General features: G+C 41.8%; 1 protein-coding gene across 2 annotated transcripts; it reads right to left on the minus strand.

Annotated features, from left to right (window-relative positions):
- Positions 1 to 7,843: 7,843 nt before the first annotated feature.
- On the minus strand, positions 7,844 to 20,512 carry alkbh4 (alkB homolog 4, lysine demthylase). 2 transcript variants are annotated; one of them, XM_063031386.1, is made up of 4 exons: positions 20,282 to 20,387; positions 18,706 to 18,903; positions 12,377 to 12,574; positions 7,844 to 10,085 (listed from the first exon to the last, which is right to left on the minus strand). In XM_063031386.1, the coding sequence occupies exons 2-4, from the start codon at positions 18,724 to 18,726 to the stop codon at positions 9,447 to 9,449; spliced, it is 858 nt and encodes a 285-aa protein (XP_062887456.1). In that variant the 5' UTR covers positions 18,727 to 18,903; positions 20,282 to 20,387; the 3' UTR covers positions 7,844 to 9,446. The 2 variants fall into 2 exon arrangements, with proteins under 2 accessions (XP_062887456.1, XP_062887454.1); XM_063031384.1 differs by lacking the exon at positions 18,706 to 18,903 and having other exon boundaries at positions 20,282 to 20,512.
- Between the last annotated feature and the right edge of the window lie 27 nt (positions 20,513 to 20,539).

Below are 20,539 nucleotides of genomic sequence, written 5' to 3' on the forward strand. Positions count from 1 at the left end.
GGTCCTGTATAATTGTGGTAAAACATCTTTATTCTTGTACTCAAATTCTCTTGCAGAGAAGACCCATATACAATTTCCCTTTCTAATTGCCTGAGGCTCTTGCACATTAGCTGGCAGTTACTTGTGGACAAGGGCACTTGGATCCTTTGAACATCGACATGCCTAAGTCTCTCATCGTTGAAAATGACTTTATTATTTATTTATCGAGAATGAGCGCGGAATAGTTCCTTATGGCCTTTCATGCCACACCACTCTGTAACCTCTGATTTAACCCTAACCTAATCATGGGTCAGTTTACAATTAACCGACCAACCGGTCTGCTTTGGACTGTGGGAGGAAGCCTGTGCGGTCACGGGGAGAACGTACGAACTCCTTACAGACAGCGGCGGGAATTGAACCCAGGTTATTGGTACTGTAAAGCGTTGCGCTAGCCACTATACTACCATGCCGCCCCAAAATTACACTGCCGTCTTTTTTTTTACTGAACTGGATAATCGTGCAATTTTCTATATTATATACTGCCCTGGAATTCGGAGAACTGTCCTGCTTATAAATTGCACGGGTCCTTTCAGTTTACCTGAGAGGATGGGCTGTACATGGTTATGTCATGATAATATCACTACCTTCGAAGGGGAAGAAACAATCCTCAATACTGTATTAGCTCAGAATCTAAACTCATATTCTCAGGAGGGGTTTGGGCATGCATCATTCTGATATCAAGGCAAGACTGCTAACACTAAGCTCCAGTGAGCACATGACAAGGCTATGTCATTCCTAAGAAGTAACTTTAGAAAACAAAATTGCCATTATTCAGAGGAAATCTCTCATGGTACCCTGATCTCGTTGAGACCCTCTCTCATGGTGTTCTGTTTTAAATTTTGTAATCTGCATCATCAAGTCAAGTCAAATCACTTTTTATTGTCATTTCTACCATAACTGCTGATACAGTACACAGTAAAAACAAGACAACGTTTTTCAGGACCATGGTGCTACATGAACAATACAAAAACTACACTGAACTACGTAAAACAACACAAAACTACACTAGACTACAGACCTACCCAGGACTGCATAAAGTGCACAAACACTGCAGGCATTACAATAAATAATAAACAAGACAATAAGCACAGTAGGACAGTCAGTCCAGGCTCTGGGTATTGAGGAGTCTGATGACTTGGGGGAAGAAACTGTTACATAGTCTGGTTGTGAGAGCCTGAATACTTCGGTGCCTTTTGCCAGATGGCAGGAGGGAGAAGAGTTTGTATGAGGGGTGCGTAGGGTCCTTCATAATGCTGTTTGCTTTATGGATGCAGCATGTGGTGTAAATATCTGTAACGGCAGGAAGAGAGACCCCGATGACCTCAGCTGACCTCACTATCCGCTGGAGGGTCCTGCGATCCGAGATGATGAAATTTCCGAACCAGGTAGTGGTGCAGCTGCTCAGGATGCTCTCAATACAACCTCTGTAGAATGTGGTGAGGATGAGGGGTGGGAGATGGACTTTTCTCAGCCTTCGTAGAAAGTAGAGACTCTGCTGGGCTTTCTTTACTATGGAGCTGGTGTTGAGGGACCAGGTGAGATTCTCCGCCAAGTGAACACCAAGAAATTTGGTACTCTTAACGATCTGTACGGAGGAGTCGTTGATGTTCAGTGGAGAGTGGTCACTCCGTGTCCTCCTGAAGTCAACAACCATCTCTTTTGTTTTGTTCACATTCAGAGACAGGTTGTTGGCTCTGCACCAGTCCATTAGCCGCTGCATTTCCTCTCTGTATGCTGACTCATCATTCTTGCTGATAAGACCCACCAAATCATCAATATGGATTAGGATATTGTTTGCAATATCTCTGCCACATTTACTGCTGTTGATGGACTCATACCATTAAGCAAGGTATCTGTGGACCCCCCCTGTAAAAAATATATAAAAATATATGCAAGGTGACCTGACATACTCTATTTAGGAAAATAACTACAAGTACATGCAAAACCTTTGTGTTGGGAAAACTATTTTAAATTAGGTTTACATGTCAATTTTCCAACCATCTATTTTATGTTCTTCCCTTCATTCCATGAAATAAAACTAATTTTACCACTCAATTTGAAAATAAAAGAATTGATTTTGTAATTTTAATAGTAAGCAACCATATGCATGTTTTAATGAATGCAATGCTCAAAGCTGCAGAATATTCAACTAGAAAGACACTAGTTGACTTATCAGAGCAGATAATATGACTTAAAAGTACAGGATCTCAAAGATCTGAGAGATTCTGCAAGAGGACAGACAATGTTCAAAGTTCAAAATAAATTTATTATTGAAGTACACGCATGTCACCATACACAAACCTGAGATTAATTTTCTTGTGGGCATACTCAACAAACCTATAGAATAATAACCATAACAGAATCAATGAAGGACTGCTGAATTAGGGTGTTCAACCAGAGTGTAGAAGACAACAAATTGTGCAAATACAAAATGAAGAAATAACAATGAATAAATAAATAAACAATATATATAGACAACATGAGATGAAGAGTCCTTGAAAGTAATTCCATTGGTCGTGGCAACATTTCAATGATGGGGTAAGTGAAGTTGAGAGAGGTTATCTTTAGTGCTGAAATAGGGGAAAGATGAACTAGAGAACTGTCGTAGACGGGAAACGTCGACTGGGATAAATAAAGATAACGTTCGATAAATAAAAGATTGAAATATTAGATATCTATTATCTTGCATTACACCAATAGTTCAACAAGGAGCTTTAAAAAAGCAGCCCTGCAGAGGCATCTCGCGGTCCGAGTCCGCAACTGCAGGTAGATAGCGTTTTTAATCTACGGGAAGAGAAAATGTGAATATTAAAATTGAAGATGCGCATAAATAACGTGAAATCTCCTTTGCATTTAGCTGCTCACTTCTCGAACTTCTAGAATTAATATACTTAATACTTCCTATGTTTGTAGAAAGACAGAAGCTAAAGTGAAATCCCAAACTCACTAATAAGTATTATTAAACTATAAAAGAAGGTTAAATTCAGGAACGTAAACACGAGGAATTCTGCAGTTGGAAGGCTGGTGATAATAACATGCTTTACTCAATATTGGAAGTTCCATTTCTAATCAAAAGTCAATCACAATCAAATGCACATACTGCTGAATCTAGAAATGGGTTGGATAGTGTTTGTGGGGAAACACTTTTTAAGATAATGAACTTGATCAGAAAATGTGGGTAAAAGCTATTATGGAGATAGTTTACCAGGAATAGAGTTGGGAAATATTTTGGTCCCTGTCTGGGTGGAAGAAAGTGGGTAATGTTGGTGAATGAGGTGCTTGTTTGTCAGGGAGTCAACGATCAGTTGCAAAGGGAGGTGTTGAGTTCCAGGTCTCGGAGTGTATCTCATTACGATTTGGGTCACTTGTATCGTGAGTTCTTTGGGCCTGTCATTGCCGAGACCCAAACCACAACACCACGTTTTCCTTAACCTGCAAGACAGCCTTTTATATTGCCATACTTGTGGAAAGCATATCTGATTAACAAGGAAGGTATCCACGCTGAACTACAAATAATTATAGCAGAGGGGCAGATAGAGAAAATCTAGCTCGAATGACCCAAGTAATGTCGGTCTAAAATCCGATGGCTGAAGATTGTGGCATGGCCCATAAACTGGGTGGGAACATCTCTCAAGCCCGACACCAAACCTTGTTGATTTCCCAATTGTCCCTTTGCACTCCAATCTCTATATACTTTGACAAATTTAATCTGAGAATGTTTAATATACCTAAAAATTTGCTCATAGAGGAGCTGCAGCTTACTTCAATCCTGTGCGGTTGCCTCCACTGTCCCCCGCCCCCCATACCAGGCAGTGATGCAGCCAGTTAGAATGCTCTCCATTGCACATCTGTAGAAATTTGGGAGCGTTTTTGGTGATATACCAAATCTCCTCAAACTCCTAATGAGATATAGCCATTGCCTTGCCCTCTTTATAGCTGAATCAATATGTTGGGTCCAGGTTGGGCCCTCAGAGATATTGACACCCTGCAATTTGAGAGGGAGAAGCTAAAGTCAGATGTATCAGTATTACAGCAGAGTAAAGGGAATTCCAGAGGCATGAGAGAGGAGCTGGCCAAAGTTGATTGGAAGGGGACACTTGCAAGGATAATGGCAGAGCAGCAATGGCCAGAATTTTTGGATCAATTCAAGTGCAGGATAGATACATCCCAAAGAAGAAGTAATATTCTAAAGGCAGGATGACTCAACCATTGCTGACAAAGGAAGTCCAACCCAACATAAAAGCCAAAGGGAGGAAAAATTAGTAGGAAGTTAAGGATTGGGAAGCTTTTAAAAACCATCAGAAGGCAACTAAAAAAGTCATAAAGAGGAAAAAGATTGAATACAAAGGTAAGCTAGCCAATAATATTAAAGAGGACACTAAAAGTTTCTTCAGATATATAAAGAATAAAAGAGAGGTAGGAGTAGATAATGGACCACTGAAGAATGATGCTGGAGAGGCAGTAATAGGGGAAATGGTAGATGAACTAAATAAGTATCTTGCCTCCATCTGTACTGTGGAAGACACTAGCAATATGCTGGAATTTCCTGTGTTGGGGGCAGAAGTGAGTTAAATTGCTATTACTAGAGTAAGGGTGCTTGGGAAGCCAGAAGGTCTGAAGGTAGGTAAGTCAGCTGGACTAAACTGTTTACACCCTGGGGTTCTGAAAGAGGTGGCTGAAGAGACTGTGGAGGCATTAGTAATGATCTTTCAAGAATTAGTAGATTCTGGCATGGTTCCTGGAAAATTGCAATGCCGCTCCACTCTTCAAGGGAGAGACAGAAAAAATGAAATTATAGACCATTTAGTCTGACCTCAGTGGTTGGGAAGATGTTGGAGTCAATTACTAAGAATGTGGTTTCAGGATACCTGGAAATTCGATAAAATCAGCCGAAGACAGCATAGTTTCCTTGAGTTTCCTGACAAATCCATTGGAACTCTTTGAAGAAATAACAAGCAGGATAGACATAGGGGAAATCCGTTGTTGTTATATACTTGGAGTTTCAGAAGGCCTTTGACAAAGTGCAATACATGAAGCTGCTTAATAGTTTAAGAACACATGGTATTATGGGAAGGGTACCAGCATGGACAGAGCATTGGCTGATTGGCAAGAGGCAACGAGTGGGCATAAAGGGGGCCTTTTCTGGTTGGCTGCTGGTAACTAATAGTGTTCCACAGGGGTCAATATTGGGGCTGCTTCTTTTCATGTTGCATGGCAATGATTGGGATGATGGAATTGATGACTGGCAAAGTTTGTGGACGATACAAAGATAGGTGGAGGAGTGGGTAGTATTGAGGAAGCAGAGAGACTGCTGAAGGATTAAGGTTAGGAGAATGGGCAAAAAAAAATTGGCAGATGGAATATAGTGTTCGGAAGTGTATGGTCATGCACTTTGGTAGAAGAAACAAAAGCATGGACTATTTTCTCAATGGAGAGAAAATTCAAAAATCTGACAAGCAAAGGGAGTCCTCGTGCTTAAAGGTTAATTTGCAGGTTGAGTCAGTGGTGTGGAAAGTAAATGTAATCTTTCCATTCATATTGAGAAGACTAGAATGCAAAAGTAAGATTATCATGTTGATGTGCTAAAAAGGCACTGGTGAGGTCACACGGAGCATTGAGAGCAGTTTTGGGCCCCTTATCTAAGAAAGGATGTGCTGACATTGAGTCCTGCCAAAGGGTTTTGGCCCAAAACATCAACTGTACTCTTTTTCATAGACGCTGCTTGGCCTGCTGTGTTCCTCTAACATTTTGTGTGAGTTGCTCAGATTTCCAGCATCTGAAGATTTTCTCTTGTATGTGCTGACATTGGAGAGGCTTCAAAGGAGGAAATGATTTCGGGATTGAAAGGCTTATCATATGAGGAGCCTTATGTTCTTATTAAAAGCTATCGTATGTTGAAAGGCCTCAATAGAGTGAATGTGGAGAGGATGTTTCCAATGATGGGAGATTCTAGGATGAGCGGTCACAGCCTCAGAAACAAGGGACATCCATTTCAGAGACAAGGAGGAATTTATTTAGCCAGACTGGTGAATCTGTGGAATTCATTGCCACAGGCAGCTGTGGAGGCCAAGTCATTTGGTATATTTAAGGCTGAGGTTGATAGATTCTTGATTAGTCAGGGCATAAAGGATTATGGGGAGAAGGCAGGAGATTGACACCCAAGAGGGAAATGGATTAGCCAGGATGTAATTGTTGAGCTGACTCATTCTGGCCTAATTCTGCTCCTATATCTTATGGTCTAACTGTGTCTAATCCTGCAAAGATATATATAGAAATCATGATATTGATGTTGCTTCCACCCTTGATATGCAAAAACCCTACCTGCAAGTTTTTTTCCCAACAGGAACTACTTGTTACATTGTCTGTCAACTGCTGGAAGAAAGTCAGACCTAAAGAATGCTTTTCAAAAGCCACACAAGTATGGCAATAGAAAAAGCTGCCTTGCCTTGTTGTTCTTTGGGCCTCGGCAATGAAAGACAGGCCCAAAGAACTCATGATACAAATGACCCAAATCACCCAAATCATTGACTTGGGACTCAACACCTCCCTTTGCAACTGGATCGTTGACTCCCTGCCAAACAAGCCACAATCCAAAGACAAGCAGAAGCACATCTGCCATGATTATCCTCAACACCAGTGCTCTACAAGACTGCATCCTTAGCCCCCTACTTCACTTACTATATACTCACCATTGTGTTGGAAGATTCTGCTCTAATTCCATCTACGTGCTTGCAGATCACACCGCCATCAAATCTCAAATAATGATGTGCTAGAGTACAGCAATGAGATAGAGCCTCGTGACATGGTGTCATGAGGACAACCTTTCCCTCGGTGTCAGCAAAACAAAAGAGCTGGTTATTGATTTAAGGAAGGGGAGTGGAGCACAAATATACATACACATACATATACATACATACATATATATACGTACACATACATACACACATATATACATACATATACACATATACATACACACATATACATACATACACACACACACACACATACATATACACATATACATACACACACATATATACATACATATGTACATACACATACATGTACATACATACACATATATGTACATACATACACATATATATACACATACACACACACACCATAGAAAGCATCCCATCTGAATAACATCACGGCTTGGTATGACCAGTGCTCTGCCCAGGATTTCTAGAAACTGCAGTGATGTGGACACAGCCTAGCACATCATGGAAGTCAGCCTCCTCTCTGTGGTCTTTATCTACACTTCTTGCTGCCTCAGCCAGCATAACCAAAGAACCCATCCACCCTGGACATTTTCTCTCTCTCCTTCTTCCTCCCATTGGGCAGAAGATACAAAAGCCAGTATCAAGAAGCTCAAAGAAAGCTTCTATTCCGTTGCTAAGACTATTGAACAGTTCCCTAGTACGATAATAGGCTCCCGATTTCACAATCTTCCTTGTCATGAACTTACACCTTATTGTCTGCCTGCACAGTAATTTCTCTGTAAATGCAACACTTTATTCTGCATGGTTTTTGTTTTCCCTTGTACTACAATATATTGATCTGATAAAATAGATAGTATGCTAAACAAAGGTTTCCACCGCACCTCAGTACAAGTAACAATAACACTGGACAACAAAAGTGTTGCTTCTTCAGAAATTCTGTCGTTATGATAAGACCACTTGAAGATGAACACAAATATAATTTCAAACTATTTGTATCATTGAGGAATTTGGAGAAACAAACAAAAAAAGAACTTTTATTGAATATAATGCATTTAATTGCATAACAGTGCTGGTGCTTTGCAATAGTTCAACTAAGCCAAAAATATTTTGGTGTAAAATGTAAAAATGATTTGTCTGACGGCTTCTCACTTGTGTCTAACAATAATCAGCCAGCATTGATGGATTCCAGTTTCTCCACGAATGCAAGGTCCTTTCACCAGGCTCGTCACTGACTGCGCCAAGATTTGTAGGAAATAAGTCTCAATGGGAATACACCAAATGTGAGAAGTACAGGCTTTGTCTTGGTCACCAATTTCATACCCAAAGTAGAGCTCATGGACTTTCTTGATAAGAGGATTCCTGCTCAGTCTTTGAGATTTAAGCATGGTGAGTCATTTTGCTATCACAAATACTCCTGAAAGTGCATCATTGTATTATTAGTACACACAAAATGCTGTGCATAGAACATGCACATCGACGAGATTGCAAATCAATATACATGTAAAGGTAATCCATAGAACAGTGTGCATGTGATGTCACGCCACGCAGCATCCGTCCTACCTAAGCATACTCAGGCATACCTGGACAAGACAGAAAATGTTTTGGCTTACATTGTGGGCAACATTTTAATTGACTTGAATTATGAATTGAAAGAACAAATATAGGTAATTACAAAAAAAAGTGTATGATTTGGGAAATTTCATTGTGATTTTCATGATCATAAGCACAACATCCGTATGATATACTCACAAGTATTCTGAAGCCAAATCTTTGTTGTCTGGAGTAATTGAAAAGAAATCAGTCTTTCAAGGAACAAAAATACCGTCTAGAAAAGGAACATGGAACTTTACAGAGTGCAATATTAAAACCAGACTTGCACTCATTGTCCTTATTCTATGATACCAAGATGAAATACAGAACAAAGAAAATTGAAATCAATTTAAACTAAAATTTATTTGGCAAAAGAATTTCCAAAACTTCCATTGCTTAACTGGTTTCTCAGTATGGAGGCCCAAATTATCCCCAGGTTGGCTACACTAGGCAGGCCACAACATTCACAGGGCCAACATTAGAGTCTTAAACAGACATTGAGTTCAAAGTTGTCATGCAAGAGATTCCAGATGGGAAGAAAATTTTCAAGTATGTTCTCAAAGCTCCATGACAACCCTTAAAATGGAGGAGACGCATTTGGGGCAGCATTGAGAATCTCGCGTCCTTGCATTCGGAATAACACAAAAAAACAGCATAGTAGGACGGCTTTCAAACTACTTATTTGTACATCCAGTCCCACACTGACTTCAACAGCCACTTCAGAACCTACCAAAATGGAATGAAAATAAATCATCCCCGATCTTGACAGACCGCCTGAGAGTAAATATCAGGGCAAGATTTTAACACCATAATGTCTTCCAGGTATCCTCAGTAATAGTGTGATTAACAATACATAATTCTGCATAGAGAAAGCAGTTTCCCCCAATGGGGCAGTTGAGGAAACAAAATCAAAATTCATGATTCTTGTACTCACTCTTTTAATCTGTAAAAATATAGAGCAGTTATTTAAAACCAGGCTGCATGGTAGGGAGAGGGAATAAAATAACTTAAGCCAAGTTTTTAAATGTACATATCCCAGAGTGAGTTCTATAATCACAATCATTCCTTCTTGATGTTTCAGCAATAATATTATCCGGGAACACCCTTAAAGCTGAATGCAATATCCAAGAGCACCTTCCCAAGTGCCTCTTGTTTCCCTCCCTTGACAAATTCTTCTGATAGCTCCCTAAAAGTACTGCAAATTCGCCTTGACTTGATGTCTTGTCTGTAAATTCCATGTTTCCATTTATATCGTGCATTTCCATACAAAACAATTAAAGATCGCCTTGGTAAATGAATTGCCACCTCTACATCATTGGAAGGTACAGATCTTTGATTTTTGCAGGGACCTGGAATATCAACATTGAAATCAAAAATGCTTTCTGAATTACCATTTATGGGATCATATTGCTGTGCGTTTTGTCCCATTTCAGTCAAGTGTAGCTGGAGGAAATCATCTGAATCACAGGTCATTGATAACACAGTTTCAGACAACAAATTAATGCTGACCAAACGTCTGCCCCACAGCCACCAGTCATCGAAGTGTGGATCAATGGCAGAGCCTTGCTCTGGTCTGTAATCTAGGTTACACTGTTCCACAGGAAGGAAGTTTTCCAGGACACTGTACTGCGCCATTCGGTTCACAAGCAAGAGGCTGAAACATGGTAGACCACTGAAACATCCCACTTTCAACTTGTGCTTTTTAAAGTTCACCTTTGGGCCATAGTCCTGAAAGTTGACAAGGAAACAAATGAGTAACAATGGATTGAAACAAGAATTCTAATTTATTTCTTCACTTGTAATCACTGGCAAGCCCTGCAATTATTGTCCATTAATATTTGCTCCTGGAAAGATAATGATGATAGCTTATTGGCTAGGTAAACCACTTCAGAGGGCAGATAAGGTTAATAATATTTCTACTGGCCTGAGCCACTTAGGGAAGACAAGACACACATTTCCTAAAAGCAAATAGAAAACCAAACTGATATCTATAACTACTTTTTAAAGGTTTATGTTAATTGTTACTGATAGCACAATACTTTTTTCCTCCCAAATTCTAGATTTACTGAATTCAAATTCCCAAACTGTTGGGTTGGGGAGAAAGAACAGATTTCCAGATATGTTCTTGGATCACAAACCCAGCACACATTTATTCTCCTGTTGGACTTTTTCTCCAGTATTTTTCTTACTATTTAAGTGTTGGGAATTGAGTTGGCTGAAGTCAAGTCTAAGTGAGTATGGGGCCCTCAAGAAGAAGCTGGGATTAATCATCTACTCAGCACAATTGGCTAAAGTTGTTTGCTTCAGCCTTCAATTTGGCACTCAGATGTTGGTCTTTTTTATGTTCTTGGGAGTTGTTGCTCCAGCCCCCAGAGCATGCCCTTTTCTCCCTGTTACATCAGGTAGGTGGTACAGAAGCCTGAAGGCACACACTCAGCGATTCAGGAACAGCTTCTTCCCCTCTGCCATCCAATTCCTAAATGGACATTGAAGCTTTGGATACTACCTCACTTTTTAGAAAAAATCTATACAGTATTTCTGTTTTTGTACATTTTTAAAGATCTATTCAATATACGCAATTCATTTACTTGTTAATTTACTATTATATTTTATTTTATTTATTATTATTTTTTCTCTCTCTGCTAGTTTATGTATTGCACTGAACTACTGCTGGGAAGTTAATAAATTTCACGTCACTTGCCAGTGATGATAAACCTGATTCTGATGCTCGACTCACAGTAACTGTTTAATTATTCTGAACTATTCATGAACAAATAGGGTGGGTCGACCAAGCTTTGACTTGATCCATCGGTTTAACTCTATCCAAGTTTAACCATACTGAATTGGCCTATGGATCGAAGGTATTGTGTAAATACAGTACAGATGTATGAAACTGGAGGAAATTATGTATAAATGCCTGCTTTCTCTTTCAGACTATGGCAAGCATCACAATATAACAGATTCTTCAATTTGGCATCAATCACCACAAATCTCCTCACTTCTTTCACATTCCAGTTAGTTTTATTCATATGTTTTTAAACGATATGGTTCATAAATTTCCTGTTAAATATTCAATTTCCCACAAAAGTTTATATTAAATTATTCTCTTCTAAGAATCTGACCCAAGAATGAAAATGTACTGATACCCAAGTAATTTCAGTCAACAGATGAAAAGAATTTAAAACAGCATTCAAAATAAATGGAGTGTTCAAACTCATCTGGTGAATGCAAATGGAAAAAAATACAGAACTAAAAGCAGAAAATGTTGAAAATACTCAATCAGGTCCAGCAACAACTATTGAAAAGAGAAGCAGAAATAACGTTTCAGATCAGTGATCATTCATCAGAATTAGGAACTGATTTTTCCTTGCTCTGATAACTGTTTCTCTCTGTACAGATACTGTTGGGCCTGTTGATTAATTTCAGCATTTTCTGCTTGGTTAATAATTTGCATCACTCTAATCCCTGCTTGTAGATAGAACCTCAATATTATATAACAATGTTACAAATGTTTTTAATAGCAAAAGAAACAATTCAATTAAGTACTTCCAGATCCTTGGAATGTCAAGGGACACAGTGAACATCCAAAACAGGAAACTTGAAATGACTGATTTTAATAAGAGTGGACTTTAATTAAAATTGTATTTAAAAGAAAAAAATCTGTTGAGTTACTTTAAAATCTATTGCATCGACACTTTAAAAAAGCTCAGCACATAGCTTTGCATGCATTTTGAAAAACTATTTACAAATGCCTTAAGATATTTGGGAAGTGTGACATATTTGCACCAGACTGATTAATGTCTATAATGGGAAGTTGTCTTCTATAATCCAATCAAAACAAACTGTTAAACACAAAAGGAAGAATGGAATTAAATAATAATTGGCTATCACATCTGATCACTTGAAACAGAAATTTCTCATTCTATCACTTTATGGAGGTATACTGCAAAACTGTATTGTATCGGTGTCCCAGCAAGTGATCCATAAATAATATGTTCATCATGACAGGGAAACCTAACCTGCTTCCTTCGTCCAGACTGGGAAGGTTTCCACTCATTGTTATCCATCAGGTTCACCAACTCTGTTTCTTCCTCTTCATTCACAAAATTTTCTGCTAAAAATACGCCAGGAAATGGAAAAGCCCAGCCACTCAGACATGTGGAGTCATCCCCAACTGCCAAGCCTGACTTGGGATGATAAGTGAAGTGGTATGTTCTCTGTAGAAAGAGTTTTTAATGACAATGTTCACATAATTAGAAAGAGCATTTTGACACAAAAAAATACTGGCATCAGTATCACTCCATCCCAAACTACTTTTTGATAAAAAAAACAATGAAATTCATTGACCAAATCAAATACCATATAAATAATACATGTTTGTTTTTGGACCAGGAACACAACTTCAGTGTTTTCTTAACATTCCCAACATATATGGAAAAGTTTTTAATCCAATTGGAAAAGGAGTGCAAGGTGCACATACAAATATAAAATGCAACACAAGTCATATCCAAACATTGCGTTGTTTTATAAACATGAGGAAATCTACAGATGCTGGAAATCCTAAGCAACACACACTAAATGCTGGAGGAACCCAGCAGGTCAGGCGGCATCTATGGAAAAGAGTAACCAGTCATCATTTCAGACTGAGACCCTTCACAAGGACTGAGAGTAAAGGAGGAAGGTGCCAGAATAAAAAAGGTGGGGGGGAGGGAGGTGGGAAGGAGGCTAGCTGGAAGGTGATAGGGAATGCCAAGTAGGTGGGAAAGGTCAAGGGCTGGAGAACAAATCTGGTAGGAGAAGAGTGGACCATTGGAGAAAGGGAAGGAGGAGGGGACCCAGGAAGGAGTGATAGGCAGGAGAGAAGAAAATTGTTTTATCAGAAGGCGAAGTTGATATTCATGCCATCAGGCCGGAAGCTACCCAAACAGAATATAAAGTGTTGCTCCTCCACCCTGAGGGTGGCCCCATATTGGCACAAGAGGCAGCCACGGACTGAAATGTCAGAACGGGATTGAGAACCGGAATTAAATTGTTTGGCCACCAGGAAGTCCCACTTGTGGCAGATAGTGCAGAGGTGCTCAACAAAGCAGTCCCCCATTTACAATGGGGCTCACCTTTGTCACATTGGGAGGACTGGACACAATAGACAACCCCAAAAGATTCACAGTTGAAGTGTTGCCTCACCTAGGTGGACTGTTTGGGGCCCTGAATGGAGGGGACAGAGGAGCTAAATGGGCAGGTGTAGCACGTTGGCCACTTTCAGGGATATATGCCAGGAGGGACAAATACACAAGGGAATCATGAAGGGGTGATTCCTGCAAAAAGCTGGAGGAGGGGGAGGCAGATAAAGATTTGTTTAGTGCATCCCTTTGGAGACGACATAAGTTGCAGAGGGTGATGTACTGGATGCGGAGGCTGATGGGGAGGGAGGTAAGGACAAGAGGAAGTCAATCACTGTTAAGGCGGAGGGAAGGTGGGGTGAATGCAGATGTTTGGGAAATGGAGATGCGGGTGAGGGCAGCATCAATAGTGGAGGGAGGGAAACCCCGTTCTTTGAGGAGGGCATCATGGAATGAAAAGTTGTCTCCTGGGAACAGATGCAGTGGAGGCAAAGGAATCGAAAAAAGGAATAGCATTTTTACAGGAGATAGGATGGGAAGTGGTATAGTCAATCAAGATACCCATGGGAATCGTAAGATTTCTATAAGATGTCAGCTGGCTGTGTCTCCAGAGATGGAGTCAGAGATTGAGAAAGGGGAGGGATGTGCCTAAAATAGACTGAGTGAATTTATGGACAGGATGGAAGTCAGAGGCGTAGTTAATTAAAGTGATGAGCTCATGGGTGCATGAAGCAGTTAGCAGAGGAAGAGTTGGGGAACATTACCAGGGAAGGCTTTGAACATGGACTGTTCTAAACAGCCAATGAAGAGGCAAGTATAGCTGGGGCCCATGGCTACCCCTTGAGTTTGGAGAAAGTAGGAGGAGCAGAAGGAAAATTTGTTGAGGGCGAGGACCAGTTCTGCCAGACAGAGAAGTAAGTGTGTGGTGTAGGGGACTGGAGAAAGGTGGTGAATGGCAGAACATGCTTGTTGGGTCAAATGGTCTAACTCCACTTTGAGATCTTATGGTCTTATGATATCATTCATCTCACAATCAAAGACAATCAGGTTGCAGGTGTTATGAAAATTCAAAAATAATGGAGATACTGAAAATCTGAACTAAAAACAGAAAATGCTGGAAATATCCTGCAGGTTAGGTACAAGCAGTGGAAAAGGAAACGAGAAAAATATTTCTGGTGGAAAATTTATTATCAAATAATCCATAGATCTTTCATCTGAATCATTAGCTGCTTCTAGTTCCACAGAGGTTGCCTGATCTGTTGAGCTTTTCCAGCACTTTCTGTAGTCATTATGAATGCTGGTTGATGAAGTAACCACTGCAAATTGAACTCGCTGTTGCTGTCAAACTGAGAATCTTCCCTCCTTCACCCAAACTGAAAATAAATGCCCTTGAAATTCACTAACTTCCAATGACCTGATGTCTTTCTAGTTATCTATTGGTCAGCACCTTTTGCATCACAGTCTGGGGCGGTGGGGAGCTGTGGGGATAAGCTCCCACTATCTATTAATGCTCCCAATGGCGTGCGTCTCAAATAACTTCCGACAACCAAGTCGAACTCCTGGCCTTCGTGCTCCTTAGCTACTAGACCCAGTAGAACAGTTTCCATTGACAGAGGGGGCAAAGGTTGGTTAATGGCACCTTAAAACCAGTCTCTTCTTGCAGAAGGGGCCCGGTCAGCCTTGGCTGTCAGCTCATTGAGAAGGAAAACTCTGATCTCAAACCTCCACAACCTTGAGGCTATACCCACTAGTGGGGAAGGCTTCAAGAGTAAACCCCAAGGAAAAATCCAGAGCTGGAATCCCTAAGGCAGTCCTAAGTTGAGTTCAATGCTGACTGGCAACTTCTGCGATGCCACTGGTGCCAAACTATCAGTCTCTGCCATTCCTTTGAATTCATCAACCGTGTGGAGAGTGAGAGCCTGCTGCATGGGCAACAGGCTGCTCTCCAAATCGTACTGCCCTGACTTGCACATGACAGCTAGGACGCGACACCCATGGTCGACCTCGATCAACGGAGGGCCATACCATCCTTTCCTCTGAACAAAATGGGAGCATAAATAGAACATTCAGTCTCCGTACCTGCTCTACCATTTAACAAGATTATGGCTCTAACTTTTAATGCTATTTTACAGCATGTGATGGTAATCCTTAAACCTCTAGCTTAACAAGAATTTATCAATTTCTGCCTTCACAATATTTAAAGATTCTCCTTCTACCATTTTTTAAGGAAATTTCCAAAACTCATGACCTTGAGTGTGTTAAACAGCTAGCCCCTTATTTTTAAAGAGCCCTAGGTCTTCCCATAATAGGAAATAGTATATGTGACAAGAATAAACTAATACCAATAACCATATAACAATTACAGCACGGAAACAGGCCATCTCGGCCCTTCTCGTCTGTGCCGAGCTCTTACTCTCACCTAGTCCCACCGACCTGCACTCAGCCCATAACCCTCCATTCCTTTCCTGTCCATATATCTATCCAATTTAACTTTAAATGATAACATTGAACCTGCCTCAACCACTTCTGGTGGAAGCTCGTTCCACACAGCTACCACTCTGAGTAAAGAAGTTCCCCCTCATGTTACCCCTAAACTTTTGCCCTTTAACTCTCAATTCATGTCCTCGTTTGAATCTCTCCCATTCTCAATGGAAAAAGCCTATCCACGTCAACTCTATCGATCCCCCTCATAATTTTAAACACCTCTATCAAGTCCCCCCTTAACCTTCCACACTCCAAAGAATAAAGACCTAACTTGTTCAACCTTTCTCTGTAACCTAGGAGATGAAACCCAGGCAACAATTTAGTAAATCTCCTCTGTACCCTCTCAATTTTATTGACATCTTTCCTATAATTCAGTGACCAGAACTGTACACAATACTCCAAATTTGGTCTTACCAATGCCTCATACAATTTCAACATTACATCCCAACCCCTATACTCAATGCTCTGATTAATAAAGGCCAGCATACCAAAGGTTTTCTTCACCACTCTATCCACATGAGATTCCACCGTCAGGGAACTATGCACCATTATTCCTAGATCCTTCTGTTCTACAGCATTCTTCAATGCCCTACCATTTACCATGTATGTCTTATTTTGATTAGTCCTGCCAAAATGTAGCACCTCACATTTTTCAGCATTAAACTCCATCTGCCATCTTTCAGCCCACTCTTCTAACTGGCCTAAATCTCTCTGCAAGCTTTGAAAACCTACTTCATTATCCACAACGCCACCTATCTTGGTATGATCTGCATACTTACTAATCCAATTTACCACCCCATCATCCAGATCATTAATATATATGACAAACAACACTGGACCCAGTACAGATCCCTGAGGCACACCGCTACACACCATCCTCCAATCAGACACACAGTTATCCACCACTACTCTCTGGCGTCTCCCATCCAGCCACTGCTGAATACATTTTACTACTTCGATATTAAAGCCTAACAATTGAACCTTTCTAACTAACCTTCTGTGTGGAACCTTGTCAAAGGCCTTACTGAAGTCCATATAGACAACATCCACCGTTTTACCCTCGTCAACTTTCCTAGTAACCTCATCAAAAAATTCTATAAGATTTGTCAAACATGACCTTCCACGCACAAATCCATGTTGACTGTTCCTAATCAGACCCTGTCTTTCCAGATAATTATATATACCATCTCTAAGAATACTTTCCATCAATTTACCCACCACTGACGTCAAACTCACAGGCCGATAATTGCTAGGTTTACTCTTAGAACCCTTTTTAAACAATGGAGCCACATGAGCAATACGCCAATCCTCCGGCACCATCCCCATTTCTAATGACATTTGAAATATTTCTGTCAGAGCCCCTGCTATTTCCACACTATTTAAATATTTAAACAATACACACAAAATGTTGGAGCAACTCAACAGGCCAGGCAGCATCTATGGAAAAAAGCACAGTCAATGTTTCAGGCCATAACCCTTCAACAGGACTGGAGAAAAAACACTGAGAAATAGATTTGAAAGAGAAAAACACCATGCGATAGGTGAAACTTGCAGGTGGAGAGATGAAACAGAGTTAGGAAGTTGATTGGTGAAAGAGACAGAAGGCCATGGAAGAAAGAAGAAAGACGGGAGAAGAGCACCAGAGGGAGCCCATGGGCTGGCAAGGAGATAACATGAGAAAGGGACCAAGGGATGGGAAATGGTGAAGGGGGCAGTGGAGGCATTACTGGAATCAATGTTCATGCCATCTGGTTGGAGGCTACCCAAACAGAATACAAGGTGTTCCTCCAGCCTAAGCGTGGCCTTATCCCGACAGTAGAGGAGGACGTGGATGAACATATCAGAATGGGAAGTGGAATTAAGATGGGTGCCCACTGGGGAATCCTGTTTGTTCTGGCAGATGGAGCATAGCTGCTCGGTGAAGCAGTCTCCCAATCTACGTCGGGTCTCACTTCCTTCAAACAAAAGTGGTAACCATGGGCACTCGCATGGGTCCCAGCTATGCCTGCCTGTTTTTTGGCTACGTGGAACAGCAAGCCTTCACTGGTGACCGTCCCGCACTTTTCCTATGCTACATCGACAACTGCATTGGTGCTGCTTCCATGCTGAACTCCTCAATTTCATCCACTCTGCCTGCAACTTCCACCCAGTCCTCAAATTTGCCCGGTCCATTTCCAACACTTCCCTTCCCTTTCTCACTCTCACTGTCTCTATCTCCAGAGACAGCTTATCCATTGATGTCTATTATAAACCAACGGACTCTCACAGCTACCTGGACTATACCTTGTTCCACACTGCTACTTGTAAAAGTGCCATCCCCTTCTCTCAATTCTTCCACCTCTGCTCTCAGGATGAGGCTTTTCATTCTAGAACAAAGGGGGCGTCCTCCTTTTTCAAAGAAAGGGGCTTCCCTTCCTCCACCATCAACACTGCCCTCACCCGCATCTCTTCCATTTCACACAAATCTGCTCTTACCCAATCTTCTGCAACGCTACCAGGGATAGGGTTCCTCTTGTTCTCACCTACCACCCCACCAGCCTCCCACCAAACACATCTTTCCCTCCCCCAACTTTCTGCAGGGATCGCTCCCTACACAACTCCCTCATTCATTCATCCCTCCCCACTGATCTCCCTCCTGGCACTTATCCTTGCAAGCAGAACAAGTGCTACACCTACCCCTACACTTCCTCTCTCACTACCATCCAGGGCCCTACCCAGTCCTTCCAGGTGAGGCAACACTTTACCTGTGGGTCTTTTGGAGTCATTTACTGCGGTCCGTGCTCCTGGTGTGACCTCCTGTATATCAGTGAGACCCGACGTTGACTGGGAGACCGCTTCGCTGAGTATGTATACTCCTTCCACCAGAACGAGTGGGATCTCCCTGTGGCCACCCATTTTAATTCCATTTCCCATTCTGATATGTCCATCCATGGAGTCCTCCACTGTTGTGATGAGACCACACTTAGGACGGAGGAACAACACCTTATATTCCATTTGGGTACCCACCAACCTGATAGCATGAATATCGATTTCTCAAACTTCTAGTAATGCCCCCCCTTTTCCCTTTCACCTCATCACCTTGCCTGCCCATCGCCTCCCTCTGGTGCTCCTTCCCCCCTTTTTCTTTCTTCCACAGCCTTCTGTCTCTTTCACCAATCAATCCCAGCTCTTTACTTCATCCCTCCCCTCCAAGTTTCACCCATCACCAGCTGGTTCTCTCTCCCCTCCATAAATCTGCTCCGCAGCTTTGTTTGTTCAGTCCTGCCCAAGGGTTTCAGCCCAAAACGTCAACTGTCCTTTTTTCTAAACTCCATAGATGTGCCTGGCCTGCTGAGTTCCTCCAGCATCTTGTGCATGTTGCTCAGATTTCCAACATCTGCAGATTTTCTTGTTTCTATATTCTGCCATAATAGGAAACTTCCTTTCTCTTCACGTGCCCTCTCTCAAGCCTCTCATCTGTTTCAGTCACATCCTCACTGACTCTTCCAATTTCCAGTGGATACAAGCCCAGTCTGTCCAAATGTTCCTCATAGCCAGCTATGCCAGAATGATATATTGGGCTATATATTCCACAGGAGTGAAAATGAAGAATCACACTTCCATTATTGACTAGCCTGCCTGGTGTTAACTTCATCTCAGGTTTCCAACAGTACAGGGTTTGAACATGAAACACAGGATGGTACAGCACTGGTAGAGGCCCTTCAGCCCATAATGTCTATGTTCAGCACAAAACCAAATTACACCAAATCTCAAACACCAGGAAATCTGCAAACACTGGAATTTCAAGCAACACACATAAAAGTTGCTGGTGAACGCAGCAGGCCAGGCAGCATCTATAGGAAGAGGTACAGTCGACGTTTCAGACCAAGACCCTTCGTCAGACCTAACTGAAAGCGATAGTACTAAATCTCTTCTGCCTATACATGAACCATTTATCTACACTTCCCGACTAGATTTTTCACTGCACCCTGGTACATGTGACAACAGACTAATACCAATATTCAAATACTCTTGAACACCACTGTAACATCGGTGTCCATCACAACCTCTTGCAGCCCTAGTCTTGGTGATCAGTGAGGCTTCTTTAAGAAGGGCCCCATTCATTCACGTGCAATCACCATTCTGGTAGAGGCAATTACACTAATTAGCTGGTCGAGCAGCATTTCTGGGGGCAAAGTAATTCCTCCTCTCACAGATGCTACTCGACCCTTGAGCTCACTCAGCAGATTGCTTGTTGCTCCAGACTGAAGTACTGCAATCCCCCGTGCCTCCATAAATTATTTCCAATAGAGAAGCCACATCTAACGGAGAGACACTAACCCGCTGACACTTGGGCACCACAGCAACCGGGCCCTTGGCCTGCTCACAACTCAGACACGAACGGATCCCTCGGCAGCCGCAGCTTGTCTGCGCGGCGGCCTTGGTAGCCATTGTCAGGCCGTCCCCCTACTTGGGGGCCTCCGAGTGTCCGTCTCCAGCCGCCGCCAACACCGGCCAACCGCACAACTCCAGCCCGGCGCGGCCACCGCGGCGCGCGTGCGCACTGAAGGACTCGCGCGCGCCGGGTATGAACACCGC

Source organism: Mobula hypostoma, chromosome 23 (genome assembly GCF_963921235.1).
Source record: "Mobula hypostoma chromosome 23, sMobHyp1.1, whole genome shotgun sequence".
In the NCBI taxonomy this organism is placed as follows: Eukaryota; Metazoa; Chordata; class Chondrichthyes; order Myliobatiformes; family Myliobatidae; genus Mobula; species Mobula hypostoma.

Excerpts from the sequence above, each read along its gene's own strand:
- alkbh4 (XM_063031384.1), bottom strand. The coding sequence starts at position 20,392 with ATGGCTACCAAGGCCGCCGCGCAGACAAGCTGCGGCTGCCGAGGGATC. Across the intron at positions 12,575-20,281 it reads TGGTGCCCAAGTGTCAGCGG|AGAACATACCACTTCACTTA; the intron begins GTTAGTGTCTCT and ends CTCTTTCTACAG. Across the intron at positions 10,086-12,376 it reads AGTCTGGACGAAGGAAGCAG|GACTATGGCCCAAAGGTGAA; the intron begins GTTAGGTTTCCC and ends GTCAACTTTCAG.